Source organism: Gigantopelta aegis, chromosome 3, assembly GCF_016097555.1.
Source record: "Gigantopelta aegis isolate Gae_Host chromosome 3, Gae_host_genome, whole genome shotgun sequence".
In the NCBI taxonomy this organism is placed as follows: domain Eukaryota; kingdom Metazoa; phylum Mollusca; class Gastropoda; order Neomphalida; family Peltospiridae; genus Gigantopelta; species Gigantopelta aegis.
Genome location: NC_054701.1, coordinates 13,076,860 through 13,093,851, shown reverse-complemented (window position 1 = coordinate 13,093,851; position 16,992 = coordinate 13,076,860). Strand labels below are relative to the sequence as shown.

The 16,992-nt window shown below is 36.1% G+C and overlaps 1 protein-coding gene across 1 annotated transcript; it reads right to left on the bottom strand.

Moving 5' to 3' along the window:
• Positions 1-2,636: 2,636 nt before the first annotated feature.
• LOC121367539 (phosducin-like protein) lies at positions 2,637-16,991 on the bottom strand. Its single transcript, XM_041491771.1, has 8 exons — positions 16,911-16,991; positions 14,807-15,002; positions 13,534-13,659; positions 10,999-11,129; positions 8,717-8,822; positions 7,263-7,376; positions 3,527-3,651; positions 2,637-2,870 (listed from the first exon to the last, which is right to left on the bottom strand). The coding sequence occupies exons 2-8, from the start codon at positions 14,987-14,989 to the stop codon at positions 2,771-2,773; spliced, it is 885 nt and encodes a 294-aa protein (XP_041347705.1). The 5' UTR covers positions 14,990-15,002; positions 16,911-16,991; the 3' UTR covers positions 2,637-2,770.
• Between the last annotated feature and the right edge of the window lies 1 nt (position 16,992).

Here is a 16,992-nt window from a genome sequence, read left to right as displayed (position 1 = left end):
TAGATATTGGGGTGGGGATGGGGGTGGGGGGACACAGATTGAAATTGAGGGTGCAAAGCAAAGTTTCTAGGGGGTTCAGGGGTATGCTCTCCTGTAAAATTAAAAAAATTAGATGTCCTGAAATGCAATTTCCTGCATTCTACAAGTAAAATTCATTTCTGCCTTAAGAGTTACTACCAATAAGTTTTGAATCAGAATTATTGGGGAGTGGACAGAGTCCCCCAGCACCGCCTGCTCCGTTGTGTCTGTGATCTCATTCATACAAGGAGTAAAACAACCCCAATTTTTTTTCTAAATGAAAACCTATTTTATTGTACAAAAAGAAAGATTGGGAACACGTTTGCTAACTTAAGAAGCCCTCTCCTATTTGTGTAACAGATTTATTAGCACATACACGCTCCAGCAGTCATTCTGTAAAAGAACACCGAGGTATTATGTAGTGTCTTTTTTATAAAGTTGTTTGTTACGTGTATACAGTGAAACCGGCAAAACCTAACACTAAGCTGGTATTACCTCAAAAAATGGTATTTTGCAGTCCCTTTCTAAACATCAGTACAGAAAAGATAAAGTTTGTTTTTGTTTAATGACACCACTAGAGCACATTAATTTATTAATCATCAGCCACTGGATGTCAAACATTTGGTAATTTTGACATATAGTTTTAGAGAAAACCCACTACATTTTCCCCCATTAGTAGTGAGGGATCTTTTATATGCACCATCCCACACACAGGATTAGCATATACCACAGCCATTAACATACCAGTTGTGGTCCAATGGCTGGAACGAGAAATAGCTAAGTGGGTCCACCGACGGGGATGACTGACCATATATCAAGTGAATGCTTTACCACTGGGATACATCCTGCCCCTATAGAACAAAATCTTTCTAAAGTACATACCTGTATCCCTTAAAATAACGTTTTACTTGGTCTCATGGTGTCCAGAGAAGATCGATTTCACAGTATAACGTTCCCTTTATTTCAGGTTTCACTAAAACGATTCTCTGGTTCCATTTACTACTAGTCTGACTCTCAAGCATGCATGTATTACCTCCCTTTATTGTTATATCAACTGTTGCTGTAACTACCGGCCTCAGTGGAAGGAAGGAAATGTTTTATTTGACGGCACACTCAACACATTTTATTTATGGTTATATGGCATCGGACATACGGTTAAGGCCCACACAGAGAAAGGAAACCCGCTGTCATCACTTCATGGGCTACTTTTTTCGATTAGCAACAAGGGATCTTTTATATGCACCATCCTACAGACACGATAGCACATACAACGACCTTTGATGTACCAGTCGGGGTGCACTGGCTAAACAGGAAATAGCCCAATGGGCCCACCGACGGGAATCGATCCCACACCGACTGTGCATCAAGCGAGTGCTTTACCACTGGGCTGTGTCCCACCCCTGACCTCTGTGGTGTCGAAGTTAAGCCATCGGACTTAAGTATGGTAGGTACAGGGTTCGCAGCCTAGTACCAGCTCCAACCCAGAGTGAGTTTTAACGACTCAATGGGTAGGTGTAAGACTACTAGACCCTTTTTTCTCTCACTAACCACTAATCCCCTGTCCTGGAGAGACAGCCCAGATAGCTGAGGTGTGTGCCCAGAACAGCGTGCTTGAACCTCAATTGGCTATAAGCACGAAAATAAGTTGAAATAAAATAAATGAAATACTGTAACTATCTGTAATACATAATTATGTATTATAAGATTTGTGAGTTCCACTACTGATATAACCCTCACCCCTTCAACCCCCAAGAAGAAATGTTCAGAGAGAAATACAATCAACACTAATACCGTCTTGTTTTTCTGCTCTTCCATTTTATGGCAAATAAAAATGCTGCCTTTGACATACCATTTAAAAATATATTATATGTAAATATCAATAGTTTTCTTGATTCATGCTCTGTAAAAACATTTTCAAACATAAACTTTTTTTTAAAGTGACAGACCCTAGTTTTTAAACACTAAAGCATATTTTTCACTATTAAATCTGTTTTTGATAATTGAAATAAAATATAACTTAGATTTTATTGTTTAGATTATCCATTTCAGTACATCAGAAGTGCTTCTGGTCAACCCGTTGTTTCTAATACCACAAAATTCATTTTGCATATTAAAAACAATGCACGTACCGGTACCTCTGAAAAGTAACTGTTAAGGAGTTGAGCTCAGACATATTTTTAAAGAGTATTTTCCAGCTTCAACGTCACAGACACTTGTTTCAGTCTGGTACAACTTTTTCAGCTGTGTTACACGTTTGTAAATTCACCAGGCTTAGTGTCCAGTTTCACAGATTGAAACCAAGATGTGCCACTGTAACCCCCATCAACCTTTAAATGAATAGTGTTCTCTGTGAATGAGACTCTTCAAATGCAGGGCTCGAACTTAATGACAGCAATTGCCATCGTTGAGATATACATTTCCGTAGGCAGGGAGAATCACCGATGGCACTTTTGTGCCGTTGGTAAAGCTCAACAATGGCAAAATGTGTACACCTGGTGTACATTATCTGCCAATATTTAATATTTGCACATTTGAAATATGTCTTCATACAGCAAAATAACCTTTCAGTCAAGTTTATTTGCTGCAAAAGTCACTTTAAAAAATAATTGCCATAGGCAGGCTCAAAATTGCCGTCGGTGGGCCTTTTTGACCACAGCAATTATTTTTAAAATTGCTGTGGAATCCAAATTCTTAAGTTCGAGCCCTGAAATTCTTAGACTGCTGTAAATAAAATGAAGTAACATGTTCACAATCAGTCTATATCAAAATCACTGTCACAGTCATCGTCTTCTGGCAACTTGTCACGTATTACAGAATTCAGATCTTTGGAACTTGATGACAGAAACCCATGTCTGAAATTAGACAAAAATACTGGACAGTCAAGTCAAATCAGGGCTTCTAGATTATGGTAGCCCCACTCCCATGGCTAGTGATATTCAATATTGGGCTAGTAAATAACTACTATTGCCATGCCCGATAGCTAGTGCATTTTTTGGGTCTAATGTTGCAGTTAAGCCTATTTTGTTAATATGAATATCCTCCCCAATGTTAGTGTTTTAAGCTCTATCTCCCTCTTTTTGTGACATATCTTATTATTACTATTATTTAGTAAAGTTGTATTAATATAAAGTAAAGTAGGGCTAGCGAATTTTTAATTGTGGCTAGTAAATTTTTTAAATTACTGATCCCATGGCTAGTGGACTTTATAATTTTTTTAGAAACCCTGCAAATAACAGAATATGAGCATGTTATAAACTAGACACCAATACTAGACAGTCAAACCAAGTCACAGATCATGTCAGAGAAAAACAGGAAAGAATCTGTTAAGTAGTTGTCAAACACACTTCACACTGTAAACATGTGTAAGCATATAAATATATTTATTTAAATGAAAGGTGATACAGATCTACATGAAAGAAATATAGATAAATGGCTAAGATGTATATGCAATACTTTTTCATAAATAAGTTGTTAAAATGTTTCAGAAGAATGTTGTGGCAGTACTCACTCTTGTAAAAAGCTCTCAATTTCTGTAGCGAAGAAGTCTTCCCCAAATTCATCAGACATCCGCACAAAATTTCCCACCATCAAACCATTCTTATAAATTAACAATGCTGGCAGGCCTTTCTCTGTCTGTAAAAGAAGGTTAAAGTTTGTTTTGTTTAATGACACCACTTGAACACATTGATTAATTAATCATCAACTACTGAATGTCAAACATTTAGTAATTCTGACTTGTAGTCATCAGGGGAAACCCGCTACATTTTTCCATTAGCAGCAAGGGATCTTTTATATAATTAGCACTTTCCCACAGACAAAAAAGCACATATCACGGCCTTTGACCAGTTGTGGTGCACTGCTTGGCTTTGGTTTTTTGTTTAATGACACCACTAGAGCACATTGATTAATTAATCATTGGCTATTGGATGTCAAACATGTGGTAATTATGACTCGTAGTTAACTGAGGAAACCCGCTACATTTTCCCTAATGCAGAAAGGGATCTTTTATATGCACTTTCCCACAGACAGGAAAGCACATTGTGACATACCACAGCCTTTGTCCAGTTGTGGAATGCGAAAAAAAGTCAAACAGCTGAATGATTCCACCGAGGTGGTTCGAGTCTGCGACACAACCACCTCAGGCAAGCGCTCAACTGACTGAGCTAAATCTCACCCCCTGTAACAGAAAAAGAAATGAGTAGTTATGAAATCAATGGCTATCTACTAAGGTATCTAAGAACAGGGTTCATACACTTAAAACATTTTCATTTTCCAGGACTTTTAAGCACCATTTTGGTTCATTTTCCAGGGCTTTTTTTAAAAAAATTCCAGGAGTCTGAATATATTACCTGGAAAGGATTTTTTTAAAGGCACCCCAGTAAACTGTTTTTTTCAGTGGTTGTTATGTCTCAAACATAAGCTACATCTAATCTAGATATATCGCATGGATGCTAAAGTTGTAAAAATACATAAACAAAAAAATATTGTAGTGTGCAGATTTTATTTTGACTGTGTGTGTGCGGGTGTGCATGCATCTATGTCTCAATGCTGGATCTTACAGCAAAACACTCCATAACCATAATACATATCTAACCACATTGTGGAAATGTTATTGAGGGTTTCATTTATTTTTGGTCAAGATTCATTTATTTTTGGTCATGATTCAGAATTATATAACTTTATATAGATTTGACTGCACCAAAGTCAAGGCGAAAGGCCTAAAATTGTGCCCAAAATATATATGCCCAAAACAAGCAGGCCCAAATTGAGTATAAACAATGTTATATATGCTAACCTCAAAAACATTTTTACCTCAATACCACTAAAATATTAAGCTTAATTTGACTGATATAAATTGAAATGGATTTCAGCAACATCTTTACCGGCTGTTAACATTAATATACTAAGAAGATCTAAGACTAAGAGTGCTCAGAACACACAAAAAAACCCAGTTGTGCTCAAGTTAATGAGATCTAAAACCCTGATAGAATAATCCATCAAAGTATTTAAAAAAAAAAAAAAGACTTGTAATTCACTTACAAATAAACAATCAATAAATAAAAATGTACTTGGGTGTCGTTATATAAAAATAAATAAATAAAATGTTATGTTAATTTATATTATCCAGATTTTTTTAATTAAATTTTTATTTTATTGATAGCACAAAAATAATCTCTTGAAGTGGACTCGTTGTTATCACCAATTTATATCACAATCAAAACTAGCCCATAAAATGATTATTTATTTAGTTAATTGGTCGCTTCAATGACATGTCTTGACATGTGGATACCATTTTGCTGTGTATTGAGTCGTCCGAGACTTCAATGGAGATCAAAAGAATGTGTGTCAACTACAAGTTCTCAACTTTTGCATGAGTCTTGCTGCACAGAAGCACAGCAGACATAAGCCATAGGAGTATTTGTTTTATTGGAAGGTGCTGGTTATTATTATTTATCTTTGACAGTAGTTTCGAACTCACAAACGTCAGAAATAAGACTGCTTACAGTTACATAATTTATTCAATCAATCACAAGTTGTGTTCATTTATGTCCAAGCCTTCTTACTGTGTATACATTTTAACAGTTGTCCAATGGCAATCGACCTCTTATAATTACTGTTGCATGAATGATGAAGTATATAGTTTGGAACCAGAGGTCAAACGCGATCATTTATAAATATATTTTCCAAATAATTATTATTAAATGTATATAAAAAACAGTAAAATTCCATGACTTTCCAGGGGTTAATTCATTTTTCCAGGAGTTTTAAGCACTTTCCAGGATGAAAATAACATTTAAGCACTTTCCAGGGTTTTCCAGGATGCATGCGAACCCTGAAGAAACAAACCTTTTCACACATTGATATCTCCGTTAGTAAGTGGTGGGATTTACATATAGCTCATTAGTTTGAGCACTCACCAGAACACTTTGATCATTGTATCAAATCTTCTTGGTGGACCCATTCTCTGACTGTTTTTCCCATCCCAATCAGTACCTCACAACTGGTATATTATAGACATGAGCCATGGTATGTGCTGTTTTGTCCATGGGAAAGTACATATAAAAGATTCCTTATTCCTCCCCCCATCCCAAGTAGTTCCTCAAAACTGGAAAATCAAAGGCATGGTATATGCTGTCCTGTCCATGGAAAAGTGCATATAAAAGATTCCTTATCCACCCCATCCCAATCAGTTCCTTATAACTGGTATAACAAAGGATATGGTATGTGCTGTCCTGACCGTGGGAAAGTCTGAAAGTGGACATAAAAGAATCCTTGCTTCTAATGGAAAAACACAGATTATTTACTTTGTGACTACATGTCAGTATTATCAAATGTTTCACATTCAGTAGCTTAAGATTAAGAAATTATTGAACTCCAATGGAAAAACACAGATTATTTACTTTGTGACTACATGTCAGTATTATCAAATGTTTCACATTCAGTAGCTTAAGATTAAGAAATTATTGAACTCAAATGGAAAAACACAGATTATTTACTTTGTGACTACATGTCAGTATTATCAAATGTTTGACATTCAGTAGCTTAAGATTAAGAAATTATTGAACTCTAATGATGTTGTTAAATAAAAACTGTAATGCTATTAGTAGTAGCTGTGAGTGATCCTTTACAGGGAAACCATGACCAGAGAGCAATAGATAGATTAGCACACAACACAAATGTTTCAGCGAGGACTGGATTGATTGCTATTAGAAAAACAAAGATTTTAAAAATAATTTTCCATGAACTTTTTAAAGAATTTCAAACATTTGTTTTTTGCAATCATCATGATTTACAAAATGCATTTTGATGCAAATTGCTGATCTCTTTTTGTGTTATTTCAAATGGCAACAAAACTAATTATCAACCAGTTTCAGATTCCAAGATTTTCCTGGGTCTCAAAGACCTGGATCAAAATATATGAAATCTTTCTTTAGAAACCAATGCAAAACAAACAAGAGAGTAAAATATAAACAGAAAACACAAATCGGCCAAATCCTTGCAACATAACCAAACAAGTCATAACAATGGCAACCACCTGATTTGAATAATACTAAATGAACATTTGCATTCCAACACCAGACATATTTAAAACTAAACAAAATAAATTCAGATATGTATTGTTAAATTAGGCACATAAATATAATTCTAAATCATAAAACTGCTACAGCAATATACATGTTTATTATAACTGATGGTCAGACCATTATAAAGATGGAGATAGGATTAAAATATTACACACTTACAAAGTTCATGCTGAGTCTCACTGTGGATGCTTTCATTCTGCAGAACTTCACTGTCGGGTACTCCTGGGCAAGACACATCAGACAACCATTCATAGCTTTACAAGACGCCACATTCTAAACAAAACACAAGTAGTCACTAAAGCACTCAATTAATGGACAACAAGGCTCATATTTAACAAACAATCATCCACAGCCTCACAAGACTTGACATTCTGAACAAAACACAAGTAGTCACTAAAACACTCAATTAACCTACAGGGAGTACTAAACCAAATAACTTCTGCCTAGATCAAAGTTCGAGGTGCACCCAACTTTTGATAGTGATTGGTGATAAATGTGAGTGTGTTGGTTGTAAAAAAAAAAAATATGTTTCATGTGGGCAAAATATTTATGCAATTTTATTTCATCTGGTACCACTATGTCAAGTAGCCTTGTACCTGTAAAAAAACAAAATTTGTGCAGAACTAAGGCAGTCATAGATGCTACCCATTATCTCTGAAATGAGCAGCCAATTTTTTCTGAATCACTTAAGGGTGAGGGGTGGTAGTATTTATATCTGTGGTGTTTATGTCGATTGATATGCTGCAGGTAGGAGTTTTAGCCACATATGTTACTATTGTTGTCTATGGGATTTGATTTGGCAGTATACACCCTACAACAGCGCTCATATTTAAAAACAATCATCCATAGCCTCACAAGATGTCACATCCTGAACAAACAAATCAAAATTGATCAATATTTTTCTCCTACCAATCAGCAGGATAGAAGTATGGAAGTACAAGAGCCAAGATAGAAAAGAGAAGGAAGGAAGGAAATGTTTTATTTAACGACGCACTCAACACATTTTATTTATGGTTATATGGCGTCGGACATATGGTAAAGGAACACACAGATATTGAGAGAGGAAACCCACTGTCGCCAATTCATGGGCTACTCTTTTTTCAATTAGCAGCAAGGGATCTTTTATATGCACCATTCCACAGACAGGATAGTACATACCACGGCCTTTGTTACCCCATTTGTGGAGCACTGGCTGGAACTAAAACAGCCCAATGGGTAGAAAAGAGAAGTGCCCACAACAGTGGTGTTTGTGTTCAAACAAGTTTGTGGAGAATGAAGTACATTTCTCAACTTATTGACATATTGTAACCTTCTGCCAATCTGGTAACCTCTGCAACCGTTGTCAACTAATTTTGACGCCTGGCTAGAGATTATCGAAGCTATCTTAGCACTACGATATCGTACAAACATTGTAGGCTATGACATCACTACAGCACACGTCACAGCTTACAGTGGTTTTACGATATCGTAGTGCTAAGATTGCTTCGAAAATAAGGGCCCAAACTGGCAGTGTTGAGACAAAGCAGTTGATAGCTAAAAAAAAACATAATTCATATCTCTCTCTCTTTCTTTTTATCTTTTTCATTTAATAACTAGTTTATTGCTCTACTGACCTCTTCAAAAATATGGATGATGACTGTTACTTGTGGATTTTCCTTGTCGACGGCTTCTAAAAATTCATTGCTGGATTGGAGAAATATCAACTTTCCAAATGTAGGTCTGTTAGAAAAGAGAATAAACAAGTGGATGGATATGAGCTAACATCTTCATAAGTAGGTGGGTGGCTATTCCATGTCAAAAGAAATAGTACTTATCTATTTTGGCTAAACTTAAAGCCATTATTTCACTATACAGTGTACTCTCAATTTATTGCCCCCACCCCTCCCCGATTTAAAGCCAACCTCATGTATCGTCAACTTTCTGTGAAGTACCGTTCAATGTTTTCTTGGTTAATTCCCTCTATTTAGCGCCACCCTTGCTATCCGCCATCTGCCAAACATGTTTTTGAATAAAATGTATTTTTATTGCCGTTTTAAACAAACTATATGACCTTTAGTACATGTAGATGTATCAAATGTATTTTTATTGCCGTTTTAAACAAACTATGACCTTTAGTACATGTAGATGTATCAAATGTATTTTTATTGCCGTTTTAAACAAACTATATGACCTTTAGTACATGTAGATGTATCAAATGTATTTTTATTGCCGTTTTAAACAAACTATATGACCTTTAGTACATGTAGATGTATCAAAAAACAAACTATATGACCTTTAGTACATGTAGAATCAAATGTATTTTTATTGCCGTTTTAAACAAACTATATGACCTTTAGTACATGTAGATGTATCAAATGCAAAATATGTTTGGTGGTGCACCCTTGGCACCCTCACTTTAACACAAACTGGATATAATGCCAAAATCACGTTGGTACCACAGTAGACGGTAAATCTAGGTTATACTGTACATAAGAAATCAGCATTAATTTATCATGTTTAATATATATTATTACTTTAATTATTAATTTAAAAACTATAAAATACATAATGCAAAGATCAAAGGGTAAAAAATCTCTTTTAACTCTTTCACCACGACAGGCCGGTATACCGGCTAGCGATATCCAGTGCCTCTCAGCACGACAGGCCGGTTTAGCGGCTAGCGATATCCAGTGCCTCTCAGCACGACAGGCCGGTATACCGGCTAGCGATATCCAGTGCCTCTCAGCACGACAGGCCGGTATACCGGCTAGCGATATCCAGTGCCTCTCAGCACGACAGGCCGGTATACCGGCTAGAGATATCCAGTGCCTCTCAGCACGACAGGCCGGTTTAGCGGCTTGTAACACCTGTTCATATTTGGCGCCGAGTGACGCGTCAAAATGATAATTAGGCAAAATCTCGCGCAACCATAGCTGCCATGTGACACACTGTAATGGCTGCGCCCATGTTCTAGCGAATTTTGAATGAGTTTTTCCAAGTTTATACTGATATTCTGACTGTAATTAAACATGAACCGAGGTGACGAAATTTCATCTGTTGAAAACAATGGTTGCGATTCAGATGACGGGTTTTCTGATGATGAAATGTGGGATAATATGGAGTTTGGTGCGTTTGATTTAATCGAGATTGGCGATCGTGAACGAAATGTCATTCAACATGGCAATTTAGAAGAAAATGATACCGATGACGAGTTACAAAATGACTTGCCACTGTTTTACCACGCGCCTGAGTTTACCTGGACACATGAGCCATATTCGGTTACCTGCAGATCAACGTTTACTAAAAATCCGGGGCTCATAAAAGTGTTTGACGTCAACACAAACGCCATAGAGTACTTTTCGCTATTTTATTCCAATACAGTTTATGGAAAAATTGTGTAATTTACCAACATGAATGCCAAAAAAAAAGCGTGATACAGATCCTGCTAACAACAAAGGTGTGTGGTATGATGAAATGAAAGCTTATTATGGCTTGTTAATTTTGCAAAAGCATTGTAAATATATTTTTAAAATTGTAACTGGAATGTTAATTAATTAATTATCCAACAAGAAAAACATTTGTACTGGGTTTTTTTTAAATTACCAGTCCTACCTACTCAAATAGCTGAGTAATATGCATAGTTTACCTGTAATTACCAGATTTATACCTGTTGAATCTTAACATTTTTAAAGTATTATTTTTTTATCTAGACAGCCGTCCATTCACCTTTCTGGAAATGTATAGCCTATAACTAAAATTAATGATAAAACAAGTAGTTTTATCCTTTAACAAAATGATCATAAATCTGCTATTTAAACTCAGTGTGCAGGGAAGGTCAAGGCTGTAAAACTTAGTGGTGAAAGAGTTAAAGTACAATTCATTCATTAAATAAAAATAAATTATCTTTAAAACTTACACCCGCTGTAAAGCTTGTGCCATTTCTGCTATTCTTCTTCTTCGATACTCCTTGAGAAATTCATCTTCAAACTCACTTAAAATTAATGTTTCTGGAATAGAGTCTTCTTGGCTGGCCTTGTCATCATTTAACTAAAATAAAAAGAAATGAACAACTTGAAACATCCTGTAAAAATGGAGTGTTACTGTCAACAACTCACCCTCACTCCAAACATCTGACAAAAAACAACACAACTTCATAACATTTACAAAATCAGAGCCATCTCTGGATGAGCAGAAAATTTCGACAAATTATCTATTCAACTTCAAAAATGACAAAATTCCACTTTATTTTCCAACAAAATGTCAATAATTACATTAAATTACCAGATTAAAATAAAATTTGCCACTTGTTCTTAAAATTAGCAATTGACGAGTTTGGCGAGTGGCAGAGCTAGCCCTGAAAATGTATATTGATATTACTATTAGCATGTACAGGTTTATCATTGAGTTTAATTGCTGTACTACCATATTTAAGGTTATGACCGAGAAGATTGCACATAAACCCATGCATCTTTCAAACTACTATTAGCATGTACAGGTTTATCATTGAGTTTAATTGCTGTACTACCATATTTAAGGTTATGACCGAGAAGATTGCACATAAACCCATGCATCTTTCAAACTACTATTAGCATGTACAGGTTTATCATTGAGTTTAATTGCTGTACTACCATATTTAAGGTTATGACCGAGAAGATTGCACATAAACCCATGCATCTTTCAAACTACTATTAGCATGTACAGGTTTATCATTGAGTTTAATTGCTGTACTACCATATTTAAGGTTATGACCGAGAAGATTGCACATAAACCCATGCATCTTTCAAACTACTATTAGCATGTACAGGTTTATCATTGAGTTTAATTGCTGTACTACCATATTTAAGGTTATGACCGAGAAGATTGCACATAAACCCATGCATCTTTCAAACTACTATTAGCATGTACAGGTTTATCATTGAGTTTAATTGCTGTACTACCATATTTAAGGTTATGACCGAGAAGATTGCACATAAACCCATGCATCTTTCAAACTACTATTAGCATGTACAGGTTTATCATTGAGTTTAATTGCTGTACTACCATATTTAAGGTTATGACCGAGAAGATTGCACATAAACCCATGCATCTTTCAAACTACTATTAGCATGTACAGGTTTATCATTGAGTTTAATTGCTGTACTACCATATTTAAGGTTATGACCAAGAAGATTGCACATAAACCCATGCATCTTTCAAACTACTATTAGCATGTACAGGTTTATCATTGAGTTTAATTGCTGTACTACCATATTTAAGGTTATGACCGAGAAGATTGCACATAAACCCATGCATCTTTCAAACTAAGTCTTTTTTTCCTCCACTTTTTGTCTCTTATAACAGTGTGGGGCCAAAATCTGTAAGAAAAAAACATTTAAATCCTAACACTAAACAGCCCCATTCACAGGCTGAACACATTGGCAGATTGAGAGGGGAGTCATGGTGATCCACTCACCACCCATTTGATGTGCCCTTTTCACTGACTAGTTTGGTTGTTTAAATTCATCATCCACAACAGTAAATGAAAACAGGGCTTCTAGAATATCGTAGCCTGACGCCCGTGGCTAGTGGGTTTTTACGGCTGGGCTACCAATTTATCAGTTTCACCATGTCCGACGGCTAGTGGATTTATTAACCCAAAAAAAAAGAAGAAAAAAAAAAGAAATGTTTAGTTTTCAATGAAAACTAAAAACGTGTGACTGAGCATCTTTATTTAAAACATTTCCAGGGAGCACGTCCCCAAATCCACCTAAAGCTCTCGCTCCTTTTGGCAGATTGACTCATTGGCCTTCAACACATTCATACTGCTAGTGCTCACGCTGCCCATTGCCTAATTAGTCAATTGCTCATTTCTATACAAAGAGGCTACAACATTTAGTAGTTGGCTACTAAAATGTTGTATAAATTAACCCTTTATCAAAAATTGGCTAAAATTAAATTCTTTTTAGTGTGATCCCTGACCTGCCCTTTTCAGAATTCAGTGGACACCCCCCACCCCTGCCTTTACATAATCCTGGATCTGTCCCTGTGGACAGGCTAGAGTTAAAAATGGAATCAAGACATCCAAAATATACTACTCACTCGGTTTTGACAGAAGTGGGAACAGGTCGTATTCAAATAATAAAGTGCTCGCCTGGTGAGCAGTTAGTTTAGGATCGATCCCTCATTGGACCCATTGGGCTATTTCTCGTTCTAGTCAGTGCACCATAACTGATATATCAAAGGATGTGGTATGTGCTATCCTGTCTATGGGATGGTGCATATAAAAGATCCCTTTCTACTAATGGAATTTTTTTCTTCAGATTTCCTCTCTAAGACTATGTTTCAAAATTACCTAAAGTTAGACATCCAATAGCCGATGATTAATAAATCAATGTGCTCTAGTAGTGTCATTAAACAAAAACAAACCTCTAACTTTGACAGAAGAATGAAGTAGGTGTGTGGTGGTACGTACATGTGATCTGCAGGTGAGAGACAATTTCTTGGCCAGCTCTAGTTTTTGTTTTTCTTGATCTTCTCGCTTTTCCGTTTCTAATCGTTTGAACTCCCGCCAGTCTGTCATCACACCCTTCGGCCCAGTCTGAAGAACAAAATTAATATTACATTGCCAGTTATTAACAGATGTTATGAAGGCACAACTGAAAGCTAGGAAAGCATTTACATGTAATCGGGCAGCTAGTTTCTTAGGATTTTTTTACCTGTTCAATGACAATATTTTCAATAGTATTCAGCATGTATTCTCATCAAACATACATGACTTGTTTTATTTGTGAACACTGTTGAACTTGGCTGCTATGAAAGTCAGAAAGTCTGATGTAAATTTTTTGTGTACCAGATTCATAGACCCATCAATAAAAGGTGCATTGTGTATAAGGGTCCTGGTTCGAATCACTTCAAGGGAATCACAACATAGAGTAGAATTACAACAAGGTTGGGCAGCAAAACAGTGATGTCTAGGATGTAAATGATCATGGTTTTCATTATTGTAATCCTGAACATTTCAAATTTTCATATCCAATGATTATCAATACCCATGGGAAACTGTTTTTCGATATTCATGGTAATGGAAGATTATGTTAATATTATATAATGGGCACCAGAATTTTGGTTCCATGATTTTACCAAAACGATACTGGAAATGATCATTTCTGTGACATCCAGACACCCAAGTTATACTAATAAAAGCTGTTAACCTATTTCATTCTGGCAATATGCTATGACCATGTAAATGATGTTATAAATTTAATACACAAATGAAAACATAACTTACATGTATGCATTTGTCTGATGAACAACATGATCATTAGGGACCAAATACTTATAAAACCCTTAAACTAAGTTAAAGTCTAATGTCTCGAGTCTTTGAGACTTTAATGTACTGGCAACGCATACAAATTACAAGTACAGGGTTATTGCTAATCAATTGACTAGAAATATCATTTTTAATCAAGATTTTGAAAACAAAATGTTCCCTGCTTGTATGTGACAGCATTAAAGATTTGAGTCTACATGTAACTACTGAAGTTGTTTTCGGGCACTGAAACCCCTCACCCCCTACTAAAAAAAAGTTTTTTTTCTATAAGTTTTCTGGGGGACCATGACTGGTAACATGACCCAACCTATAAACTCTGTCAGTCTAGACCATCCCTGACTAAAATTTCTGAGCCTGAAAGCATGGGCTCTGAAATAATAATATCTGTTACACAATGTAAAAACATGTAATGTACATTTGTACAGTATCCCTGGTATTTGCCTATGGTTGGCTCAGAGACAGAGGGTACAGTTTGCTTCGTGGCCGATTTATCTCGCCCCTCCCCATCATCTTCTTCTTCCTCTCCCTCATCCTCACTGCTGCTGCAATAATACTGGGCCTTTTCTCCAAGCAGTTTATCATCAAAACTTACAGCCATTATCTGATCAAATCTGAAATAAGAAATAAATCACAAACAGGGTTAGCTTTGGGTGTGCAAAACATTTTGCCAAATTGTCTATTAAACTTTAAAAATTGCAGAAATCAACAAATATTTTCTTTAAAATGTCAATTATTACCTGAAATTATTTCGCCAACTGCTTTCACAATTCACAATTGGCGAATTTGGCGAGTGCCAGAGCTATCCCTGACAAATCAACAGTATCTATAATTCACCATTCACCATACAGCAGGTTACAGTATATTGTTATTGTACAATGCATTTTTAAAAATACACTTAACATTTTATGTAATTGAACTGGACTCAAAAACAGACATACAGACATTACACTTTTTTTAAAAGCAATATTTATTCAAATAAATGAAGTTGATCGGCAAACAGGCGATAAGCCTCTATGAAATGCCTCTCCACGACACATGTATCCATATCATATCGAGATAATGATCAGTCTGTTGTTCAACACAGTGAATCGCACAAATTCATTTTGGTGAAATATCAAAGTACTGTACAAATATTACATTTTAAACAATATAAAGATATTTTCAAACCGTGTGATAATCTTGTATCACATACAATGCTATGGGACAAGGAAGGATACATATGGGCAAGATCAAGCAGTAATGGAGGGACATTTTAACTACTTTTACATATAAAATTGTTATAATAACCACAACAGTGACACAGATTCCACATACGACTACGAGACTGTAACGATGTCACTGATATTGACTTTGCTAAGATTGCATAGGGTAAAATACATGCAGTTTTCTGCCATCTGCTATTTTTCTTCTAAAACTTATAGAATACTCTTCAAGTGGGGTGGGTTGACATGACATAATCTAACATCATCATGACATGCTCTACTTAGGTATAATGCACTCATCATGACATCAACTTAATTACATCACATACTTAGGAGGCTTCCACCCCTCTTGACTTTGAAGAGTATTCTACAAAAAAAGCAAAATGGCAGATGGTGAAAAACTGCATGTATTTGGCCTATGCAATCTCAGCGAAGTCAGTATCAGTGACATCATAATCATTACAGTCTCGTATGTGGAATCTGTGTCACTGTAATGGTTTGTTCATGATTTCATAACTGGTAACCATAATTGGTGACCAGTCATATTCATAACGTCCCTGTGTCAAATTGCCCTGCAAATGAAGGACCATAACGTCTCTGTGTCATATCGTCCCCGCGTATGAAACCATAATGTTTTAAATAATGCCCCGATGTGCTTTCTAGGATATTAATTTGACTAAATTAAAGTTCATATGTTTCACTCAGTACATTTCATTCCTGTGCCATTATGGCCCGGTGTGCTTTCTAAATTATCCTAGACGGTTAATTTGACTGAATAGGCATGTTTTCGGTAGCAAAAATCCTCAAAATATTAAAATAGGATTGGACTGGACAAATTATTAAAGTGCTTACATCACCAGAGGTGTTCAAGCACGCATGTCGTGGGCACAAACTGACAGCCAGAGTTAAACTTATTTTATCGTAGTTGTTAACAATTTGGTGTAAAATATCTGCCCGGTCCCCCCCCCCCCCCCCCCCTCCCGTAACCCTAATCCCTAACCAAAAATAATAAAGGGGGTGGGGGGTGGGGGGTGGGGGGGGGGGGAGAGACCAGGCGGATATTATACCCAATTTGGTTCGGACTTTAGCTGGAATTAGAAGAAAAAAACAACAATTGTTTGTAATAAGCGCACCGACGGTGACTTATCCTAGACCGACTGCACACCAAGCGAGCCCCCCACCCCACCCCACCCACTTAAAGTTTGTAACGCCCAAGCCTACCATAAATAATATTGTAATTATTTATGATGTCTAACGAGTTCGCCGCTAGGTAGTACCCAGATTCCACTGTTATAAGTATAAATACAACATACGTACATGAACTACAGACGTTGATAATACAATAAATGTGATCATGAAAAGCAAATTGTGCCGTACGGAAGTTTAAGTTAATTGCGCT

What these genes read in the sequence shown, in the direction of transcription:
- LOC121367539 (XM_041491771.1), bottom strand. Translation starts at nt 14,989, where the DNA reads ATGGCTGTAAGTTTTGATGATAAACTGCTTGGAGAAAAGGCCCAGTAT. An exon ending in ACCAGGGATACTGTACAAAT is followed by an intron (nt 13,660 to 14,806) that starts GTACATTACATG and finishes TTTGTTCTTCAG; the next exon opens with ACTGGGCCGAAGGGTGTGAT. An exon ending in TGAGACTCAGCATGAACTTT is followed by an intron (nt 3,652 to 7,262) that starts GTAAGTGTGTAA and finishes CTTCTTTTACAG; the next exon opens with ACAGAGAAAGGCCTGCCAGC.